Source organism: Danio rerio, chromosome 5 (assembly GCF_052040795.2).
Source record: "Danio rerio strain M-AB ecotype USA chromosome 5, GRCz13ab, whole genome shotgun sequence".
Classification (NCBI taxonomy): domain Eukaryota; kingdom Metazoa; phylum Chordata; class Actinopteri; order Cypriniformes; family Danionidae; genus Danio; species Danio rerio.
The window spans coordinates 66,238,505-66,261,321 of NC_141025.1; the positions used below are offsets into that span (position 1 = coordinate 66,238,505).

General features: G+C 33.2%; 3 protein-coding genes and 1 long non-coding RNA gene across 9 annotated transcripts in view; 2 read left to right on the forward strand and 2 right to left on the reverse strand.

Moving 5' to 3' along the window:
* Positions 1 to 22,817, reverse strand: part of mcama (melanoma cell adhesion molecule a) — a 638,953-nt gene that overhangs the window by 175,843 nt on the left and 440,293 nt on the right. The window lies entirely within an intron of this gene.
* On the reverse strand, positions 1,636 to 16,757 carry scimp (SLP adaptor and CSK interacting membrane protein). Of its 2 annotated transcripts, XM_087254655.1 has the most exons (6): positions 16,435 to 16,757; positions 14,236 to 14,311; positions 9,240 to 9,351; positions 4,522 to 4,582; positions 4,354 to 4,436; positions 1,636 to 2,100 (listed from the first exon to the last, which is right to left on the reverse strand). In XM_087254655.1, the coding sequence occupies exons 3-6, from the start codon at positions 9,349 to 9,351 to the stop codon at positions 1,907 to 1,909; spliced, it is 450 nt and encodes a 149-aa protein (XP_087110781.1). In that variant the 5' UTR covers positions 14,236 to 14,311; positions 16,435 to 16,757; the 3' UTR covers positions 1,636 to 1,906. The 2 variants fall into 2 exon arrangements, with proteins under 2 accessions (XP_087110781.1, XP_087110782.1); XM_087254656.1 differs by lacking the exon at positions 14,236 to 14,311.
* Positions 4,034 to 8,105, forward strand: LOC147844442 (uncharacterized). Its single transcript, XR_015492155.1, has 3 exons — positions 4,034 to 4,762; positions 4,804 to 6,729; positions 6,798 to 8,105. It is a non-coding gene; the product is annotated as an uncharacterized LOC147844442 (long non-coding RNA).
* Positions 19,285 to 22,817, forward strand: part of rabep1 (rabaptin, RAB GTPase binding effector protein 1) — a 52,090-nt gene continuing 48,557 nt past the window's right edge. For both annotated transcript variants that reach the window (NM_001365498.2, NM_001123287.3), the window contains 1 exon segment: positions 19,285 to 19,410. In NM_001365498.2, the coding sequence (NP_001352427.1) occupies positions 19,365 to 19,410 (46 nt within the window). In that variant the 5' untranslated portion in view covers positions 19,285 to 19,364.

Consider the following 22,817-nt stretch of genomic DNA (forward strand, 5'->3'; position numbering starts at 1 on the left):
GCGTTTGCGCCCTGCGTTTTGCGCTCTGCGCATGGACCGTCAAAATAGAGCCCTTTATATTAACTACACAATGAATCATTTATTAAGCATTAGCATCTAGTGAATTGAATACCTGTATCTGTTAAGCATTAACTCTACATTAATAAACATTAGTAAGCAGTTTATATCTGCAGCTACAAATGCTGTAATATTGACTTATAAGCACACGGATAATGTGCTCAATGATTCTGTTTTCATACTTTTGCGATTTACTTTTCATGACAATATTTTACAGCTTCTTTCTTAGAGTTGTGTCTTTGTGGACTTTGTTGTCCAAATATCTCAAAATTCTTAAACCACGAAGAAATCTTCTCTTGAAGCATTAAAAGTTTTGTTTTCAGAAGAAAATGGTCAAAATTAAGCAACATTTTCATTAAAACAAGTTAAATATTCAGCTTAAAATTATGTTGAAAGGAGAAACTCACTTCATTTAGGCCAGATATGTCAAACTCATTTCCTGGAGGGCCGCAGCCCTGCACGGTTTAATTCCAACCCTAATTAAACACACCTGATCAAACTAATTAAGTAATTCAGGCTTGTTTGAAACCTATAGGTTAGTGTGTTGAAGCAGGGTTGGAACTAAACTGTGTAGGGCAGCGGCCCTCCAGGAATTGAGTCTTGAAAATGCTTCTAGATTTAAGAATGTTTAGATATTTGAACTGTACACAACCTGACAAAAGTCTTGTCGTCGATCCCAGTTGTAAGAGCAACAAATAATAACTTGACTTCATCGATCATTTGGAAAAGTGGCAGAAGGTAGATCTTTCTGATGAATCATCTGTTGAACTGCATTACAAATACTGCAGAAGACCTATTGGAATCCACATGGACGCAAGATTCTCAGAGAAATCAGTCAAGTTTGGTGAAGGAAAAATCATGGTTTGGTGTTACTTTCAGAATGGAAGTGTGCGAGAAATCTGCAGAGTGGATGGCAACATCAACAGCCTGAGGTATCAAGACATTTGTGCAGCCCATTACATTACAAACCACAGAAGAGGGTATATGTATACTTCAGCCTCCACATCAAAGCTCCTGAAAGCAAAAAAGGTCAAGGTGCTCAAGGATTGGCCAGCCCAGTCACCAGATAATGAACATTATCGAGCATGTCTGGGGTAAGATGAAGGAGGCATTGAAGATGAATCCAAAGAATCTCGATGAACTCTGGGAGTCCTGCAAGAAAATTTTTTTGCCATTCCAGATGACTTTATTATTAAGTTATTTGAGTCATGCAGAGATGTATGGATGCTGTTCTCCAAGCTCATGGGAGTCATACACAATATTAAATATGTTTCTACTGCACCATGACTTTATATTCTATACTGTCCATTATTTCTGTTAAGTGACAAGATTTTTGTTTATCAAAGTCAGACCCTACTGTCCTAATTAAATGGTAAAAAATCAAGGCATGATTAAATTTTATTTTGGTGAAATAAGCGTAATCTAGAGGCCTTTGCCTTTCATATCAGCCACTTCCGATTCCAAATGATCAACTAGAAGTAAAGTTATTATTTGTTCCTCCTAAAACTTGAACAAGACTTTTGTCAGGTAGTGTAGAAGCAAGACAGAAACTCTGTTACACTATTTAAGACCATGGGGTTTCCACAATATTTTTTTTTTTTTGAGATTTCGAAACCACTTCATGAGAAAATTACCAGTTAAAATGATATTTCAGTTAGACGTATTTCCTTCGTAAAAATAGGAAGTGAAAGATTGCATCGCTTTAGAGAATGTAATCACACTTGTAATAGATTGCACAGATAGTACTTGTTTCTGCTCAAATAATGACTTAGTAAATGTACAGCTGATATCTGGGTTCTTTTATATGTCCAGCTAAAGCTAAAGTATAGAGTTACTGTTGATATGCCCTCTATCCAACATCATCGTAATCCTCGCTGTCGTCAGGGTTTTCAACATCATCGTAATCCTCGCTTTCTTCATCCTGACTTTTTATCTCCACAGCGTACTCTGGAATGAAGACAGGCTGTTGGGGAAAAGCTGGTGTTGAATCTTCAATCTCCACGTAGTCCGGCACAGTCGGGATATCTTCGTAACTGGCACCCACTGTAAATTCAGACATCAAACAGGTTACACTTCTGCTGCAGAATTAGATTTATAGTTGTTTTTAAAGTTCCAGTGAAATAAAAATAACATTTTTAAAGGACTTCTATAAGCTATCAGTGACAAAATTCATGTTTAGAAGATATAAAAGTGATATAAACATGTAAAGTTTGCAGTTAGTCACTTCCACTTAAATGGATCAATGTTTTTTTTTACATCACCTCCTAGGTAGCAAAGATTTCTGGCCCAGATTTGGCAGAAAACTGGCACAGCAGGCATTTATTTGACACTGGCATACAGCATGTGGGCCAAACATGGTCCGGGTTTGGCAGAGGTGGCACCGTCTTTGAGGCGGCACACAAGACTTGGGCCATATGTCAAATGTAGTATTTGGCCAGATTGTAATAATATATACTTAGACCATGTAATAGGGCGTATCATGATCTACTTTACATTATTTAGGAGTAAAGAAATAAATTTTACCAGTCAGGTCGCTTCGAGAAAAAGCACGTCCATAGCACACCTATGGGTTTGCTATGGGCATGGATTAACTGATTAATAAAGGGACTATGCCGAAAAGAAAATGAATGAATGAATCTAAAAATATATTCCATATTTTAATATTTTATATTCATTCATTCATTTTCTTTTTGGCTTAGTCCCTTTATTAATCTGGGGTCGCCACAGCGGAATGAACCGCCAACTTATCCAGCATATATTTTACACAGCGGCTGACCTTCCAGCCGCAACCCATCACTATGAAAATACTTATTTTTAAGTTCAAATATTTCGAAAAAATAAATGTTTACAATATTTTAATTAAATTACAATTAAACCAAACACATTTGAATCAACTTCATATAGAGTAGATTTAGGCAACTAAAATCTTATGAAATTTAGACTAAAACTAAAATGATTCAGAAGACTAAAATATGAATAAAATAAAATGGAATTTTAGATAACGGACTAGGACTAAATCCAAATTTGCTGTCAAAACTAACACTGGTGAGTAAACCTGTTGCCTTAATATACTAAAGTAAATGAACTACACAAAAAATGATTTGTTCAAACTACTTTTTTCAAGTGAATTAAAACAACACAATTATTTCTGGTTCAGTCCATTTAAATGTGTAAAAACACTAAAAGTTGACCTAATCGATTTATGTTGTGACAAGATAAAGTAATAATGTGTTGAACCCTGCATTTTTTTCAGTGTATACTTAAAAAAATTGAGTTACAACAAAATTACTTTACAACAAGGAAATGCAGTCCCAAATGATGTTTAACAGAGCAAGGAATTTTTCAAAGTATTTCATATAATATTTTTTCTTCTGGAGAAAGTCTTATTTGTTTTATTTAAGCTAGAATAAGAGCACTGAGCAGTTTTTATTTTTTTTAAAAACCATTTTAAGGTTAATATTACTAGCCCCTTTAAGCTATATTTTTTTGATAGTCTACAGAACAAACCATCATTATACAATAACTTGCCTAATTACCCTAACCTGCCTAGCTAACCTAATTAACTTAGTTAAGCCTTTAAATGTCACTTTAAGCTGTATAGAAGTGTCTTGAAAAATATCTAGTCAAATATTTACTGTCTTCATGGCAAAGATAAAAATAAACCAGTTATTAGAAATGCTTCATAAAACTAGAAATGTGTTGAAAAAAATCTGCTCTCCGTTAAACAGATATTGGGGGAAAAATAAATAGGGGGCGAATAATTCAGGGGGGCTAATAATTCTGACTCCAACTGTACATCAACATACTGAAGTTAAAGTCTCAGCACCTTGTGGTTCACACAGACTTCAAGCTTCAACATTTCTTCACATTTTAGTTACTCACCATTTTTAAGAACAGTTAACGTCACTTTAAAGGCAACAGATTTACTCCCTTATTTGTAAAGCACTTTTTACAATGTACAGCCTGTTTTTTTGTTGTAGAACTATGACCTTTATGACATGACGGCTACACCACCTAACTTCCACAGATTCATTTATGTTACCATTGTGTTTGTGTGTTGATAGTGTTACTATAGAAAGCTCAGTGTCCAGTCACATGAACAGTTTGGAGTATGATCATGTTATCCTCTCAAAATACATGCAATTATGACATGGCATGAAATCAGCACTTCTGTGGCGTTGCTTTGTATGTATTTGCTTTCCAACTTATTATTTTTCGTCTTTATTCATATGATTGTTCATAAAAGCAAAGTCAGTGTAAGAGAACTGAAAATAAAAGAATAATGAAAATACCCACCAGAGTTTGTGGACAGGAATTGATCTCTTGGAGGTAAGGGTGGTTTTTCATTTCCTAGGTCTTTGTTATGTGCTTGGTTGTCCCTTTATTGTAAAAAATATAAAAAGTAAATTAATACTTTTTGGTTTAGAAAAAGGATGTGGTCCTAAATCAGCTGAACCCACTTACACTGGTTTTGAGTCTGAGTGACCATAATGATTTGTTTTTGCTTGTGTACTGTACCAAGAAGCTGCAAAAAAAGAAGAAACAAAGACCCAAGGATTAAAATCAGAAATTGAGTTAATACATGTAATAATACAATAATAAAAATTTTGTTTGAATATTTGTTTATTTATTTTTAAAAATATTCATTCACAAAACCTATAACCCTTACCAAGAACAGAACAAAACATAGCTGTCCATTACTTCAGTCTAAAATAAAAATATTTTAAATAAAAAAATATAGTTCAGGGGTGATTTTTAAAAACCATCGTTAGCCAACTAAGGTCGCAAGATACATCGTTACAAACATAGTTTGTTGATTTGGCCAAATCCATCGTTCCAACAAAGTTTCACAACCTTGTATGCTTGCAACTAGACCTCTAGAGTTGTTATTAGAAACATAGTTCCTGGCTGTGTTCTATTCCAAGTTATCTTCCCTATCTCCACTACATTTAATCTAGGAGGAATTTGAAAAAGAAAACTCATTAAAGTCATCAATCTTAAGTGTAATTTGATTTCAAAGAATTTTTACAGTTCAGTTTTAGGAATCTTCATGTTTACAATTGCGCTCCCTTCGCAGTGCACTTTGAAAACATTGATGTAAAAGTTGTAAAAGTCTACTTTTACAATTTGACACATGCAAATCACTGCAGAAAAGTTCTAACCAGCAGGCTCATGTCATATACAGTACAGATACTTAATAAAAAACCTATTAAAAGCGTTAACATATGACATTTATTCATTCATTCATTTTCTTGTCGGCTTAGTCCCTTTATTAATCCGGGGTCGCCACAGCGGAATGAACCGCCAACTTATTCAGCAAGTTTTTACGCAGCGGATGCCCTTCCAGCCGCAACCCATCTCTGGGAAACATCCACACACACATTCACACACACACTCATACACTACGGACAATTTAGCCTACCCAATTCACCTGTACCACATGTCTTTGGACTGTGGGGGAAACCGGAGCACCCGGAGGAAACCCACGCGAAGGCAGAGAGAACATGTAAACTCCACACAGAAACGGCAACTGAGCCGAGGTTCGAACCAGCGACCTTCTTGCTGTGAGGCGACAGAACTATCTACTGCGCCACTGCCTCGCCATATGACATATATATTTTTGTTTTTACAAGCTTTGTAGATGTAACGTAAATTCTGCTTTTAAATAATAGGTCACCTATAGCTTTCGTCATGAGCCACGGCAATGTCATACATTTTTTCAAAGTGCACTGCAAAAGTGAGTACAATTGTCAATATAAAGATCGCTATAACTGAACTGTAAAAATACTTTAAAAGCAAATTACACCTAAGAGAGATGACCTTAATGTTTTTTTTAATCATTCCTAATTTAAATGTTGGAACGTTCGAAACTAATAGGGCAATGGGGGGATAACTGAGAATAGAACAGAGCCAGGAACTATGCTTCTAACTACAGCTCCAGAGGTGTAGTTGAAAGCGTACAAGTTTGCGATCCAGTTTGCGAATATTCGATGGAACGACGCATTTGGGAAATGCCAAATCAACGAACAATGTTTGTAACGATGGAACTTGCGACTAACGAGGGTTTTCAGAAATGCACCACTGATTGGGTAGCTATACATGAACAAAGGAATATTAAGATCTGTTAAAGAAAGATTTAAGATCTGCAACACAACATTTCAGTAGATTAAAGACTTTTTAAGGCCTAAAATTTAATTTTCGGTAGATTTAAGAGTTTTTAATGCCTAAAATATTGCTTTTTTTCACAAGATTTAAGACTTTTTAAGGCTTAAAATATAGCTTTTTCAGTAAATTTAAGATTTTCCAGTGGATTTACAACTTCTTAAGGCCTAAATTTGAGCTTTTTCAGTAGATTTAGAATTTTCAGTAGATTTAAGACTTTTTAAGGCCTAACTTTGAGCTTTTTCAGTAGATTTAAGAAATTTTCAGTAGATTTAAGACATTTTCAGGCCTAAAATTAAACTTTTTCTGTAGATTTAGATTTTTAGTGGATTTAAGACTTCTTTAGGCCTAAATTTGAGCTTTTTAAGTAGATTTAAGATTTTTCTGTGGATTTAAGACTTTTTAAGGCCTAAATTTTAGATTTTGTAGTAGATTTAAGACTTTTTAAGCAAATTTAAGACTTTTTAAGGCCTAAAAATGAGCTTTTTTAGTGGATTTAAGACTTTTTCAGTGGATTTTAGACTTTTAAGGCCTAAAATTTGTTTTTGTTTTTTTCATAATATTTAAGAATTTTTAAGCAAATTTTAGACTTTTTAAGGCCCAAAACTTAGCTTTTAAGATTTAAGACATTTTAAAACTTTTTAAGCCTTAACCCTTTTTTTATTTGTCTAATACTCTAACTTGCCTGGTTAACCTAATTAACCTAGTTAAGCCTTTAAATGTTACTTTAAACTGTATAGAAGTGTCTTGAAAAATATCTAGAGAACTATTATCTAGTCATCATGGCAAAGATAAAATAAATCAGTTATTAGAAATGAGTAATTAAAACTATTATGATTAGAAATGTGTTGAAAAAATCTTCACTCCATTAAACAGAAGTTGGGAAATAAAATATACAAGAGGGCTAATTTCAGCTGTATCTGGTATCAAATGGGTTATTATATGTCGATCACACCTCACAATAATTCCATTAGTTAATGATAGTTAATGTATTTACCAAGAATGAACAAAACAACAGTGAACAAAGCGTTTATTAATAATAGTTCAACATTTACTAATGTGTTATTAAAACCCAAAGTTGTGCTTGATATCCTCAGTGACAATGACTTTATGTTCAATAACTAACATAAAAAAAGAAATAAATACTCTAATGAATATGTTGTTCATTGTTCGTGTGAGTAAATACATTAACTGATGGAAGCTACTGTATGTACAATAAGTCAATCTGTTATAATGCATGCAGAGACCATAGTCATATAAGGAAGTGGTAATAATTGTGGCTTATTTCTTGGTAGGTTTCTAAATCTATTTATGTGAAATCACAAGGTTGTTTTTGCAGCAGTGTGTTTTGCACTTCAGTTTTTAGCAAAAGAAAAACTGACTCGCTTTGACCTGCTGTTTTGTATCACGACAAATTTCAGATGTCACATATACTTTGTGGTTAGCCACAGCCATTAAAACACATTGTTTGACATACAGTTTAAGTCAGAATTATTAGCCCCCTTGAATTATTACCCCCCTTGAATTATTAGCCCCTTGAATTATTAGCCCCCTTGTTTATTTTTTCCTTGTTTTCGGTTTAACAGATTTTTTCAACACATTTCTAAACATAATAGTTTTAATAACTCATTTCTAATAATTAATTTATTTTATCATGGCCATGATGACAGCAAATAATATTTGACTGGATATTTTTCAAGACACTTCTATACAGCTTAAAGTGGCAGTTAAAGGCTTAACTAGGTTAATTAGATTAACTAGGCAGGTTAGGGTAATTAGGCAAGTTGTTGTATACTGATGGTTTGTTCTGCAGACTATGGAAAGGGGCTAATAATTTTGTCCTTAAAATGGTGTTTAAAAAATTAAAACTTGCTTTTATTCTAGCCAAAATAAAACAAATAAGACTTACTCCAGAAGAAAAAAATATTTTTCAGACATACTGTGAAAATTTCTTTGCTCTGTTAAACATCATTTGGGGAAAAAAAATGTAAAAAGAAAAATTTCATAGGGGGCTAATAATTCTGACTTCAACTGTATTTATACACTTGTGTGCAGACCAGCCTGTAAAACCTATCTAGAAATTAACAGTTTTCAATATTTTGAGATTATTATTTATTTTCTCCCATTTATTCATGTTTTTGAATTGGATTATGGGATCTCTGTCTTTCCTCCACACTGTCAAACCCAACAGTCAACTTTATCAAATGAAATGAGTGTAGCTCACTCAAAATTGACTGAAAGTTAATTCTACTCATTAAAAAAGAGTTTTGAACTCAGTGTTAAAGGTAATAAGTTAATTAAATACCTCATTACTTCAAATTAAAAGTAGTAAAAGTTCACAGTACTCAAATAGATTAGTTTTTTTTTTTTACTCAAATGGTTTGTAGCAATTGGTTTCCTCAAATGGTTTGAGTTATCTTTACTTTTTGGGTTTTACAGTGCAAGAGCTGATGAAGTTTGAAAAATTGAAATGTGAATTTATTGATATTTTTACTATTGTTGAAGTCATTTGTTGTTGTAAATTACAGTACAAAGCCCTGAAAACAAACTACTAGCACTTACTCTGTTATTTTAAAGACTCACTTCTTTATTTCTATTGTAAAATATATCATGTTTATATTGTATATCATACTAAAATGTCTATAAAAGTCAATGTGTTAAGCTGCACAGTTGATTTTCAACATATAAAGTATACAGAGCAGAAATCAAGGTCCCATGAAGCAATTCACAACTGTAAAGAACGTTAAAAAAAAAAAACTTAACAAAATACAGAACCTATTTAACACAGTGTTTCTCAACCACATTCATGACTACCGACATTGCATGTTTTTGTCTCCTTTGTCTGTCACACCCATTACAGTTCTTTCAGTCTAATGAGCTGATGATATGAATCAGGTGTGTTTGGTTAAGGAGACATGGAAAATGTGCAGATCTGGTGGTCATCCAGGAATGTGGTTGAGAAACACTGAATTACAGGTATTTTTTTCACCATGTATATACAGCTGTCAGATGTATTTTACCTCTTCTGCGGAGACAAATGTTGATGAAGATGAAAATAATCACTATGATCACAGACACCAGAATGATGGCTAGTATTAAAACAGCCCAGAAGTTCTTTTGTAAGAAATCCATCTATAAAATAAAACAAAGGCAGCTGTCAGATTCAATGACATCACCAACAGATTAAAGGGGACCTATTCCCTGCTATTCAGAACATTGGTTTTCGATCATGAAGACTACAGAGGATTTGAGAATTAGATAAGATATTTGACAAAGGAATTTTAATTACCAAAGGTGCCACAATATAAAATCATGAGCAAAATTTTAAACTCATTTACAGAACTTCTTTAACACCGGTTCATCTAACAAAAGATATATCCTAAAGGTTCTCAATGTTGTTTTAAGAGCAAATCCAACGTACTGTGATGCATATATTCTTGGGCTGTGAAATGATTAAGACATACTGGAAAGAAATCCACAAATTAGTACAAAAGTTTATTGGTAAACCTTTTGCCCTATCTCCAGTTATTTATCCTCTGGATTGTAAAACTGCTCTACACCTTAGTCATGGACTAGAATCTGTGTTACACTTTTGTACGTATCTAGCAAAAAAAAAGTATTCTTCTGTTGTGGTCCTCTCCTAACATTCCTTCGGTCAATATGTGGATAAATCAGAACTGACTTAAATCTTGTGTCAGAAATCTGACGATTTCTGGCATATCTGGAATCTTCTGGGAGTTTTTGGAGAATGTATTTAGAAAGACTGTTTTTAATTTTTAATTTTTTTTATATATTGTTTGTTAGTTTTACCTTACACAAAAGACCTATTTTCACAGGATCTAAATTAATTCAACCAAAATTAAATTAAATCTGCTGTCCCCAGAGTCTGTATGTGAAGTTTCACCTCAAAATACTACCCAAATAATTTTTTATAACTCTTTGAATCTGCCCCTTTTAGATTTTGATCCAAATTGTGCTGTGGTGACTTTAAATTCAAATTCTTTACAAAAAGGGCAGAGCTACAAACTCAACATTTATAATACTGTTAGCCAGGGATGAACCGAATATTTAGCCACCAAAAATTTGTTTTTCAGCCACGGAAACAGTATGTTGTGATGACGCAAACCAAAACAGCCAACATAAGCTCATTCTAAAAATGTAGCCCTATATACGTTTACGGAGATTGTGAATTATAAAGCCAGAAGTATGTATGGCTGCATTTCATCTTTAAAATAAATGATACGGGGTGATATGATGCTGTTCCTTTTCTTGCTTCCTAGCTGACTACTTACTACTACTGACTTACTACTTACCGTATGGATGGCTTTTCCGCTGTTACCTGTTTGCCCAGTAGCTAAAGAACTAAATAGCAGGGTAAGAATGTGGTAAAATCTGAAAATGTGGTAAAAATCAGGCCCCTCGCCCCCTTTTCTTTTGCTGGGTTGCTTTTTAAAATACTGCGGTTGGGTTTAGAGAAGGGGAGGGCAGGGGGATCAGTTGGTTAATCAGTCAATAAATCAGTCAGTTGACAGCGGCCTCTGGTGGATTTCTGGTGGAATGCATACACAGCGGTCTCTAATGGATTTGTGAAAACAAAAACTGCAAAAAACGTAGCTCCTGGGACGTTTTTGGTACTCTCCAGAAAAGTAAATAGTGGTACATTTTCAGAATGAGCCTGGGTTAAATAAAAAGTAAGCTCACAGACAACGTACAGTTAATCAGCCATATTTGTGATTTGTGATTTTTGTGGCCTCTGGTGGATTTGAGAAAACAAACACAGTAAAAAAACGTAGTTCCTGGGACGTATTTTTTCTCTTCAAAAATCTATATTGGGGTCCGTAATCAGTATGAGCCTGGGTTGGAAACAGCAGCCTGCACGTGTTTGTCAGAAGCTGCTTGTATGCAATGTTCCATCTACTCTGATCTATTCTGCACTTCTTTGCGACTATAAAAATATAAATCAATGTAAACATAATATAAAGATCACTATGCTACTTGAATGTGGAAAATAGCAGCGTGCACGCAAACTGATCCAGACCACGGTGGATGCAGAGACTGATGCCTTCACATGCACGCACAAGCAGAGCTGAAGCAGTGTGTGCACAGTGCATAGGTAGAGCAGAAGCAGCATCAGGTGTTTGCTTTTCACACCGAAAGTGTCTGCAGCTGATCGGTGGCTGTTGCACAGATCAATCAATTTCTGTCTTTTCTATCTAGTTACCTATCAATCTCTCTCTCTCTCTCTCTCTCTCTCTCTCTTTCTATATATATATATATATATACACACACACACACACACATATATATATATATATATATATATATATATATATATATATATATATATACGTTTTCCGAATGAGCCATATTTGTGATTAGACTACACTTTTATATTTACTTTTCATCTACTCCAACGCTCATGGCATCTTCATCCCATGCTGTTTTTTTAATTTGCAACATTTTACAAACTATATTGATCATAGAAACTGTATGCTTCTCAAGCTTTATGAGGAGTGTCATTCATGTATTTTCACGTGTACTCAGAAGCAGGGGCGGACTTGATTTGGGGGCCCTAAGCAAACCCAGGTATGCAAACCTAGCATTAAAACTCAAAACACTCTCTTTCTCTACAGATATTTTTTTTCTCTGTAGATTCTGTGTTTTTGTTGTTTTTTTTTGTAAACAAACCGCATGTTAAAATATATTTTAAGTGAAACCTTTATCTGTAAAATAAAAAAATAAATTGAAAAAATAAAGTCATCAGCTGACCGTATTCCTCCATACGGACGGCTTTTCCTCTGTTACTAGTTTGTCCAGTGGCTCACCATATACATCGGCGGACGCAAAGAGAAGTTGACCACGATGATAGGGTTCAAATGTGGCAAAAAAAAGCAGATAAGACTTCAAACAAAAGCCAAAATATAAAATTAAGGAGGACGGCTTTTCTTTTTCTGGATTGCTTTTTAAAACTGTCGGTTGGGTTTAGGGAAGTGGGTGGTTGGGTCAGTCGGTGCTTTTGACAATACTACTAGGTGGGTTTAGGGAAGGAGGGGGTGAGTCAGTCGATCAGTCAGTCAGTCAACAGTGGCCTCTGATGGATTTACACAAGAAAAGCAGCCGCGAATGGCACTCACGAGAGAAATTTGAGCTCTCAAAAATTGTAAACAGTGGCCTCTGGTGTATTTGCAAAAAGTACAAAAAATGTAGCTCCTGTGATGTATTTGGCGCTCTCCAAAAATGTATATAGGAGTACGTTTTCAGAATGAGCCATATTTGTAATTAGATTTTAATATTTGCATGCACAGTACAGAAGGAATGTTTCACTATTCTTAGGGGCCCCTGATTTTGAAAAGAAGTAATAACAGTAAAGTCTTAAATCTAAAAATAGACAGATTTTACAACATATGATAGAAAATTCATAAAAGAGCTAAATGATTAATATAGGTGTCTTTGCATCGGTTGGGTACCCCTAATTCCACATGGTCCTAAGTGGCTATTTACCTCGCTTATTGGTTAAGGCCGCCCCTGCCAAAAAGACAATCAAAACATTTTGTTTTTGATCGTCAGCATGATGTAAGCCTACTGGTCAAAAGTTTTGGGTCAGTATAATTTTTAAAAGTTTTAAAATAAGCTTCTTCTGCTCACCAAGAATGCATTTATTTAATCAAAAATACAGTAAAATGGTAAAATTGTGAAATGTTATTGCACTATAAAATATCTGTTCAAAAGTAGTTTATCATTTAAAAATTTATTCCAGTGATTTTAAAGATTAATTTTCTGCTTCATTACTCCAGTCTTCAAAGTCACATAATCCCTCAGAAATTATTCTATAATTAATAATAATAATAATAATAATAATAATAATAATAATAATAATAATAATAATAATAATAATAATAATTATTATTATTATTACTATTAATAATAATAATAATAATAATTTTATTATTATTAAAATAAAAGCAGTAATGACTGGAATAATACTGGAAAGCGGTTTTTTTCAATGTTATTAAATATTTATTAATTACATTTTTTTTTAGGTTTAATAAATGCCACCTTGATGAACAGAATAGTATTCATTAAAAAAATAAAAATGTAAAAAAAAAAATAACTGACCCTACACTTTTGACCAGTAGTGTATATAATAATCATTTTACAATAAAGTTTTAATGATATTTATACATGATAAGTCAGAACCATATTATGGTACTAAGAATTGGCATGATTTTTATCAGTGTTGGGGGACCTGGTGGCTCAGTGGTTAGCACTGTCACCTCACAGCAAGAAGGTTCCTGGTTCGAGTCCCAGATGGGCCAGTTGTCATTTCTGTGTGAAGTTTGCATGTTCTCCCGGTGTTATTGTGGGTTTCCTTGGGTTGGTCCAGTTTCCCACACAGTCCAATGACATGCGGTATAGGTGAATTGAATAAACTAAATTGAACTTAGTGTATGACTGTGAATGAGTGTAGATGTTTCCCAGTACTAGGTTGCAGCTGGAAAGGTATTTGCTGTGTAAAGCATATGCTGGATAAGTCGGCAGTTTATTCTGCTGTGATAATCACTGTTAATTAAAGGGACTGAGCCAAAGGAAAATGAATGAATATTTCGATGTTTTGATTTTCGGCCTTGCTTTCCTCTTTCTTGGGTTTATTGGTTTCTGCCAGGAACTGTCATGTCAGTGCATCCCAACTATTAGTCACTCACATTGTCTTTAGTACTGTGTGAAAACTCTAATGGTGGACGGCTGCTTCTCACTCAGGGCTGTTTATGCTAATTAGGGAGAGATCACTGATGGGCAGAACTTTCCCCCCTGATGAGATGTACAAAGGTAGAATGTCAATCTGTAGATTGTTTTTATGGTGTGATTATAAAAAATAGAGTTAATTACACCAGACAATGACTGTATTCGCACATTATTTCCACATAACTGTGTTAAAACCCTTTAATGAAGTGATTTTTGCATAATAGGTCCCCTTTAAAGTACATTGTTTATGTCATTTTTAATAAAAAAACTTACTGCAACTTCCTCCTATTTCTCCTTTTCAGCCCTGTTCAAACACATGCTCTTGAAGATTTCCAGTCAGCTGTGTTTCCTGGGTGGAGAGGGAGATTTTTAACTGTGTTTGTTTTTAATGACAGAAAACCAAACACAGTCGTTTTCATTTGTTATATTTCAGATTTATCTCAATTCATCATGCTCACAGCACTCATCCTGCGAGCGAACAAGTTTTATATGCGATTAACGCTGACTTCCTGTGTGTGGTTCTTTTCTTAGCACTGGCTCTTGTGATGCGACCAAGTGCGTTTCACTCCAGTGACTTTCTGTTTTTTGAAAATTAATTTGTGTTAATATTTTTTTAAAGTAATGCAGAATATTTTTAACAGAGTTAGGAAGTATAAAGTGTCATTATTTTCAGCGATCTTTAAGGTTTATGTTAGATTAAGAAAAAAGGTTATAATAACTTATAATATGTTGCAAAAATATGATAATAAAAGACGTCCTTAATTTAGATTGTTTTTAAATTGGTCTTAATAATATTGTTAAACTATTAAGATAAACTTCCCACAAACTTTTGCCATTTTATTTTATTTTATTTTTATTTATTTATTTAAACTTCCTACAAACTTTTGTCATTATATATATATATATATATATATATATATATATATATATATATATATATATATATATATATATATATATAGTATTGTTGGGTTCATAATAAACAAATAATCAAACAATATAATATTAAATAAATAAATATTAATGGAAAACAATCAGATAAATAAAAATGTACATAAATAACACTAAATATAATAATAATGATTAAATAAGATTAATATTTATCCAACATTAGATAAAGCATGAATTATTGATTAAAAGAAGTAAATACATTTGTCAGTCAATAAAATAAAGTAGTAATACTATTCATAATAACAATAGCTATATTAATATTTATAATACTATTATTATTGTTATTCCTATAATTAAAAAAATGTTTATTTAAACAAATAAACTATTATGCGATTGTTTTATTAAATTAATAATAAAATCTGATTAATGCAAGTAAATCATAAGAAATTGATAAATAAAAATAAAGTTAATGTACACTGTAAAAAATGCTGGGTTCCAAATAATCGATTTGTGTTGGGACAACAAGAAGGAATAACATGAACTTATTAGTAGGACCAGACAGAATCTGTGAACATTTTTTGCTCTTTCTGCGCAAAATTTTGTTAAAAATCTGAGGATATATGCTGAATGATTTTGAGAGTATCCTAACTAAAACTTTTATATATGTTAATATAACTTGTATTTAATGTTAACAATGCAAATCCAATTAGATCCACTTTTTTGTTTGGTAAAACAAAGCATGTGCGGTTCATGCATGCATAAATACAGTTGAAGTCAGAATTATTAGCCCCCCTGAATTATTTGCCCCCTGTTTTTTCCCACCAATTTCTGTTTAATGGAAAGAAGTTTTTATTTCAACAAATTTCTAAAGATAAAAGTTATAAAAACTCATTTCTAATAACTGATTTATTTTATCTTTGCCATGATAACAGTAAAAAAATATTTTACTGGATATTTTTCATGACATTTCTATACAGCTTTAAGTGACATGTAAAGGCTTAACTAGGTTAATTAGGTTAACTAGGCAGGACAGGGTAATTAGGCAAGTTATAGTATAACAATGGTTTTGTTCTGTAGACTATCTGAAAAGTCTAGTTTAAAAGGGCTAATAATTTTGGCCTTAAAATGTTTTTAAAAAAAATAAAAACTGCTTTTATTCTAGCAGAAATAAAACAAATAAGACTTTTTCCAGAAGAAAAAAATATTGGGGGGTTAATGATTCTCACTTCAAATATATATTTATTAAAAAAATACTATTTTAGATCCATTTGTTATAGTAATTCTATAACAGCATGATTAACTTTATAAATGCCTTTACATTTTAGGACTGTGGTTCCTCAGGCAAAGTTTATTATAATTTGCCTAAACCATATCTGGGACTTAATAATAAGTTTAGTTTTTAGATAAACTTAATTAACATTTGATTATTTTTATTATTATTTTTTTTATCACTCTGAAAAAATCTTGATTCTTTAAAATACTAGAAATGAACTCGTCACTGTTTTCATTTATGTAGACAAAAGCCTTTCATTTAGAGTATCATTTATTAATTACCTTTTATTACCTTAAAGTATTAATTACCTTTGCCTGTGGTGTCGATCACATCAGCCTTTCCACATATTCATCCGATTTCAGAAGTGTGGGTTTATTTCCACTAGAACTAAAGTTGTTCAAATCGTCCTGTTCCTCTGCCCATCCATCAGTCCTTCTTCCAAAGAAGCTGCTGCTATAATGACTCAGAAGTGTGTCAGTCAGCTTTGTCCATCGCTTCAGTGTTTTATATTTTATTTTTATTAACTGCTTTGGAGAGCTGAACTCGAGAGAGAGAGAGAGAGAGAGAGACACTGACTGAGGGTGCACTACAGAAATAGTACACTTCTGCTCTTCTGTAGAGAACTGAATCCAGCCATGTGATTCGCTGTGAGACCCTATGTGCATTTGTAGTGGGCGTGGCTTCTGTGTACTTGCCGCTGTATTTGTTTATTAATTTTGTAGCGTGGTGGGTGTGGTTTACGTGAAATATTCAGTGGTTGGTAATTGATTTTGCGTTGGCTTGTGCGTTGGGTGTTAAGAAAGAGAAAGAGAGAGAGAGAGAGAGAGAGAGAGAGAGAGAGAGAGAGAGAGAGAGAGAGAGAGCTAAATTAGTAGTTCTCCTTTTTTTTTAATACAACTGAATCCAGGCGTCGAATAGGCTCAACTAAAAAAAAACGTTTCTAAGTGCGTGGTTTATTTATTTATTTATTTAGTTATTTATTTTTTAGTTTGTTTGTTTATTTTTTTGTTTATCTATTTTTTATTCATTTTATTAATTAATTAATTTATTATTTGTTTGTTTATCTATTTGTTTATTTAAATGTTTGTTTGTTTGCTTGATTGATTGTTTGTTTGTTTATTTGCTTTATTTATTTATTTGTTTATTTTTATTTTTTTTATTTTATTTAACTATTTTTTTTAATTTACTGTGGTTTATAATTTGTTTGTTTGTTTGTTTTGCTGTCTTTTTATTTTATTCTGCCTGTAATTTTAGCATTTGTACACATCCACTGCACATATAGGCTACATTTGTAATTATGTTCATATCTATCTGCATACTTCTGATTGTTAATAGCAACCTGTACAAATATTAATGTAATATCTAATGTAAATCTCTGATCATAGTTAATACAACCTGTAATAATGTTCATAGTACATCCATCTGTAATAATTACCCATAGTTTTTCTATAATTGCACTTTATAACTTATTTCTATATCCTGCACTTGCTGCTATTGTACTCCTGGTTAGACTGCAGATCAAAATTTTGTATTCAAGTTTTTGTTTGTTACTTTATAGTGGATGTGCATTTACTAAATTACTTCAATTTGCACCTGCTCAGGTATTTTGAATGCACCGTCAGCAATTTTGTTAGGTTGTATTGGGTGTAGGCATATATATGACGGTATCACGATATTGTGGTCACTGCTCTAAAATTTGTTCTTTTTAAATATCTGGGTAAAAAACAAAAACTTTTTTCCCCTTTGAACACAATATATTTTATTTTGAGAAACATTTAAAGTATGTAAACCAGTAAACATGTTAGGCTAAACAATACAAATGCATCATTGACTTCTGCTGCCTTCATTAGTTTCAAAAACACAAATTTCTTTACAATTTAAAACTTTGGATATATTTTCTGCTGAAGGTACTGTTGTCCTAAAACAAACAAACAAAAAAAGAGAGTTTTAAAAAAAAATCGTACATATGCCATAGGATAGTTAGCAGAACATTTTGGCAGCTTTAAAACCTTGACTTTCCAAACTGCGGTAAACCTTGAAAACAGTTATCGTCTCATGCCTAATTAGGTGATGTACTGTACATACATTAAACTGTGGGTTTACTCTTTTGATAAATAAAAAATATATATTATATTATAGTGGTTGATGTTCATTAATGATTGAGTGAGTGAGTGAGTGAGTGAGTGAGTGAGTGAGTGAGTGAGTGAGTGAGTGAGTGAGTGAGTGAGTGAGTGAGTAAATGAGTTAGTTAGTTAGTTAGTTAGTTAGTTAGTTAGTTAGTTAGTTAGTTGTTTATAGACATTTTATATGATGGAATATGAACAAAAACATATTGGAATATAATTGGTAATATATGAATTCAGTTGTGCAACCCCATCCTATCATTATTTACTTGTTTGTGTTTTAACTGTTTTATGTTTTAATTGTACCACCTTGTAAAATTGCTTTATTTATTTATTCACTTCTTATTTATTGTTTGTTGTTTTTTATTCTTGAGGTGACATTATTGCTGTTGCATCTAAATATTAAATTATTTATTAACCACAAGTGCTTTATATATCAGTGCTAAATTACATAGATATGCACAGTATAGAATTTTAAAATATACAGTCCTCCACATATATAAGTACACCCCACACAAATCTATCTTTTAAATTCATATTTTAATAGGAAGCTATACAATATTATATTTGTGCATATACATTATAGGTCAGTACTGAAGCCAAATCCAGAGCTTATCTAACAAAATAACTCACGATAACGGTTCAAAAACTAGTGCAGCCAAATTTATGTTATAAAAAATTATTAAATACAAATTTTGAAAAAAAAATATTCTTTGCAATATTTAGCTTGAATTTAATTATATTATCTTTCAGTTTCTTAATGTGTTTATTGACTAAAATATTATTTTATTAAATATATCTGTTTAATAAATCTATTTTGTTTAAATGCACCAAAATGCATTGCCTACATTCACTGAGAAATGGATAAAAATATTCATTTTTAAAATAGAGTGCACTCAATTATGCTAAGCACTGCATAAGCAAACTAAATGTGTCCTCCAGTCTTGGTAAATCATGAATTTATCAGTTTACCAGCAGACAGCTCCGCCCATCTGCGCATGCGCAACGCGTGTTATTTCTACAATGACGTTGCTCAGTCTCTAGTAGCCAGTTCTGCTGGGCGCTCCTCGCTTTCCTTCAGAGAGCCGCTTTTCTAAACTCAACCCCGGGAAACCATGGCCGAGCAGGCCTCGGGATCCACCCGGCCGCCTCAACACGACGGTAGGCGTTTTCTTCCATAAGGAGACTTAAATTGTGCTGATTTAGCTGTGCTCGCTGTAGGCCCGCGGCCTGTTCGTCCACGGATTAGCCAGCAACAGTCAGCCGGCTGACAGATACAGTGCTTTTTGCCTCTCTCAAATGATGCTTTAATGCTTGTTTCGTGTCTGTAATTATGACAAAGCTCCTCTTGTGAAAAGCATGGCTTGTGCTAAACCTCAGGTACACAGAAACGGGTTTTTATGGTGACCATGATGATGTTGTAGGCAGTGTGACCAGCAGATGACAGCTGGACTGACAGTGTTTTAGAGTATCAGGACAGACAGGGCTTTGTGTTGTTTACGAAATAATTGTATTTTACGTGCTTAATTATATGTACAGGCTCTTGTTTGTAATGATCACATGATTCGCATGCATCTAGAGTTTGCCACATAAGCAGAACTATGTTAATGTTTATGTACTTTGAAGCAGTTTATAATATGGTAAATGGGATGTAGTTTGTAGCTTAAGTTTAACTTGAAGTCCTAATGCACAGTATGACTAAAAGATCAGTAATATAGACGTGATTTTGTGATTACATGAAGATTTTATTAATAATATGTATAGGGTTTCTTTGAGTCTCCTGCAATTTAGAGTCTTGAATCAGAGCAGAAAGCCATAACAAAAAATATTACAATCACAAAAAATAATATGTCCTTCATATATATATTTTTTAATTCAGTAGTACAATATAAATCAATTTACAATTGAGTTAAATGTTTTTGTTTTAAATATTTAGGGTGAACATTTGAATTAAGAACACTGTGGAAAATAAGATACTGAAAAAAATAATGATAAGGAGTATCAGTTATTTTGCATCATAATCAGAAGGTATATAAATCATTTTGTGCATGTTTTATTGTGTGACATTTTACAAACCTTTTGAAAACTAGCTATAAGTTGTATTATTTTTAGACAATAACAATTTGTACTGCAGCCCACTGATTAATAATTATTATAATAATTACAATAATAATAAAAACAGCAGTTTAAAGTTTAGTTTCCTGCCCTGCTGTAAGGAAAATGCACTGAACCATGACTTCAGAAGCAAGGTACTTACCAAACTCTCATTGTTTTATTGTATTTATTATGGTTCAATGCTATTATGGTTCAACTGTTGCTAGCTTTTTCAAGCTGTTACCCTATAAATTTGCATTTGATAAATTTACATCTTCATTAGTTATATTTCTGTGACTTGAAGGTCTTAAATTTTCCTATACCAATTAGCTTTTGTATTTTATATGAGCCCTTTTACAATATTTATAAATACAACTATAAAAAATACACAATATTTACAGTCACACTTTCTTTTTAATATTAATCAATTAATTTAATATCATCACCTTTTTTGGGTTTCGATTAGGAACTAATCGCAGTTAATCACTTAGCAATTAATCGAAAAGTAATCAAAATCGACATTCAGAACCTGTAATCGTTTGGATTGTTCCAGGTCAATTTTTTAAATTACTTTCTCTATTGTGTGTGTAAAAGACACAACTGAAGACACTTAAATGCTTGTATTTGTTGTATTTTCACCAGTTTTGTGATGCACATCCACAACTTTATCATTGAGTTCAGTCAACACTTTCCATTCACTTTGAATGGGTGATGTCAGGCGTTGCCGAACTGCATTATGGATCCGTCGGCGCCGCTTCAGAAGGGTTGCTCGCTGCAGAAGTTGGACTAGCTCAACTTTTCAAGTGCCGACGGAAGCGTCAGCCAATCAGATCGCTGTATGCAAATACACCAGCTAGACAGTGGCCTATTGCTGACTGAATTTTATTGGCTCATGCTGATATGACGATCGCTTCAGCCCCAACTTCAGACACGCCCTCAGTCAAGCGTTGACGCTGAAGCCCCGTGTGAATGGGGCGTTAGGCTGTCCAGTCTCTGTGTTCAGTCTGTTACAATCATGGGTGAAACCCAGTCAGGCAGTGTAATACAGAGAGTGAATCAAAGCGCATTAAATGATCAGTAATTAAAAGGTAAAAAAAAGAAAAATAGAATCAATATATTTTTTTTTATATTAGACACACATCTGATGCTTGTATTTGCAGCAGCTCCACATCTACATCTTCGCGCATTGGGTTAAACTAGGCTTTACTGTCTTCACTGTATCTGTTCAGCAGAGGGAACAGAATCAACCCCGTGACGTCAGACACAGCGACATTCCAAGATGGTGGCGCCCGGGGTCTAAAATCTATAGTAAAACACGTCGTTTTCTTTTAAATAGTTACATTAATCGAGTTTGTTTAAAGTGGAATCCAATGTACAAAATAAGGTAACCTTGACTGAGTGCTTAATTTCCCCTTTAAATCGACGGGATCATTTATTAATTTATTTTATTAATTCTCAATCAGAAATATTTTTGCCCAGTCCTTATTATGGATGATGACTGATTATGTTTTATCGGAACAGTTATTTCCAATTGTTATGAAAGCCTATGCACATGCTGTTATGATCTCGTTGAGCTACATTTTTTTTTTAATAAGTTCAGATAGCCTTCTGTCAGCCCTAAAGGCTAATACTTGCTTTGGGTGTTGTCATCAGTCATCTTTAGAGATCTGACAAACACTTTTGATATACTTTGCAGATTTGGTGAAAATGAGAAATAAATAACAGAAAAAATGAATAAAAAAAACATAGTTTATGCTGTTGTACAGCCAAAATGTCACAGAAATGGAAACCGTTTCTAAACAGAATCCTCGCACATCGTGAATGGCCACAAAAAAAACTCCTTTTAACATGGAAATGATCGCTTTTATTATGTCGCAGCAATGCATCTTGTGTTGTTCGGACATGGTGTATTATTTTCTGTCTTGTTGCTTTCCGAACATACAGTAAAAAAACTGTCAGACACACAGTATTTCAGCATCAATCCTAAAATCAGTTTTTGGAACGAAAACCAGCATGTCCTTTCATTTATTACTACAAGCAAATGCCATTGCTATATCCACATTTCTAATATTCCAGTGATCTCAATAGATCACTAAGACCTAAACATAAGTGATCGACCAACCACCTCCCACCATCCCCCTGCCCCAGAAGAAATTACTGTTGAAAGTCTTATTTTTATTTACAGTAAATATTTGCAGACTTATGTTATATGCATACTGAGCCCGTCAAGTGACCTTGCTTCTGTCAGAAAACTTTTTTGTTAATTGGAGGTTGACGCACATTTTACTGCTGGATGTAAAGAGTCACAGTGCCCTTGAGAGGTTGGAGGTGTGTGTTTTTGTTGAATGCATGTCCTAGATATATACATTAGATCTCGCCTGGCCTATTGTTGTTTATTGGACGGAATGCATCAATAGCACCGCCATCTTGGTATAGGGTAGCGCTCCTTAATTGAATGCGGGACCAAGGTACAG

Bases quoted from the DNA above. Each gene is read 5' to 3' on its own strand.
- scimp (XM_087254656.1), bottom strand. From the start codon at position 9,351: ATGGATTTCTTACAAAAGAACTTCTGGGCTGTTTTAATACTAGCCATC. The intron at 4,437-4,521 runs GTAAGTGGGTTC...TTTACAATAAAG, and splicing joins CACTCAGACTCAAAACCAGT to GGACAACCAAGCACATAACA. The intron at 2,101-4,353 runs GTGGGTATTTTC...CTGAATTTACAG, and splicing joins ATTCCTGTCCACAAACTCTG to TGGGTGCCAGTTACGAAGAT.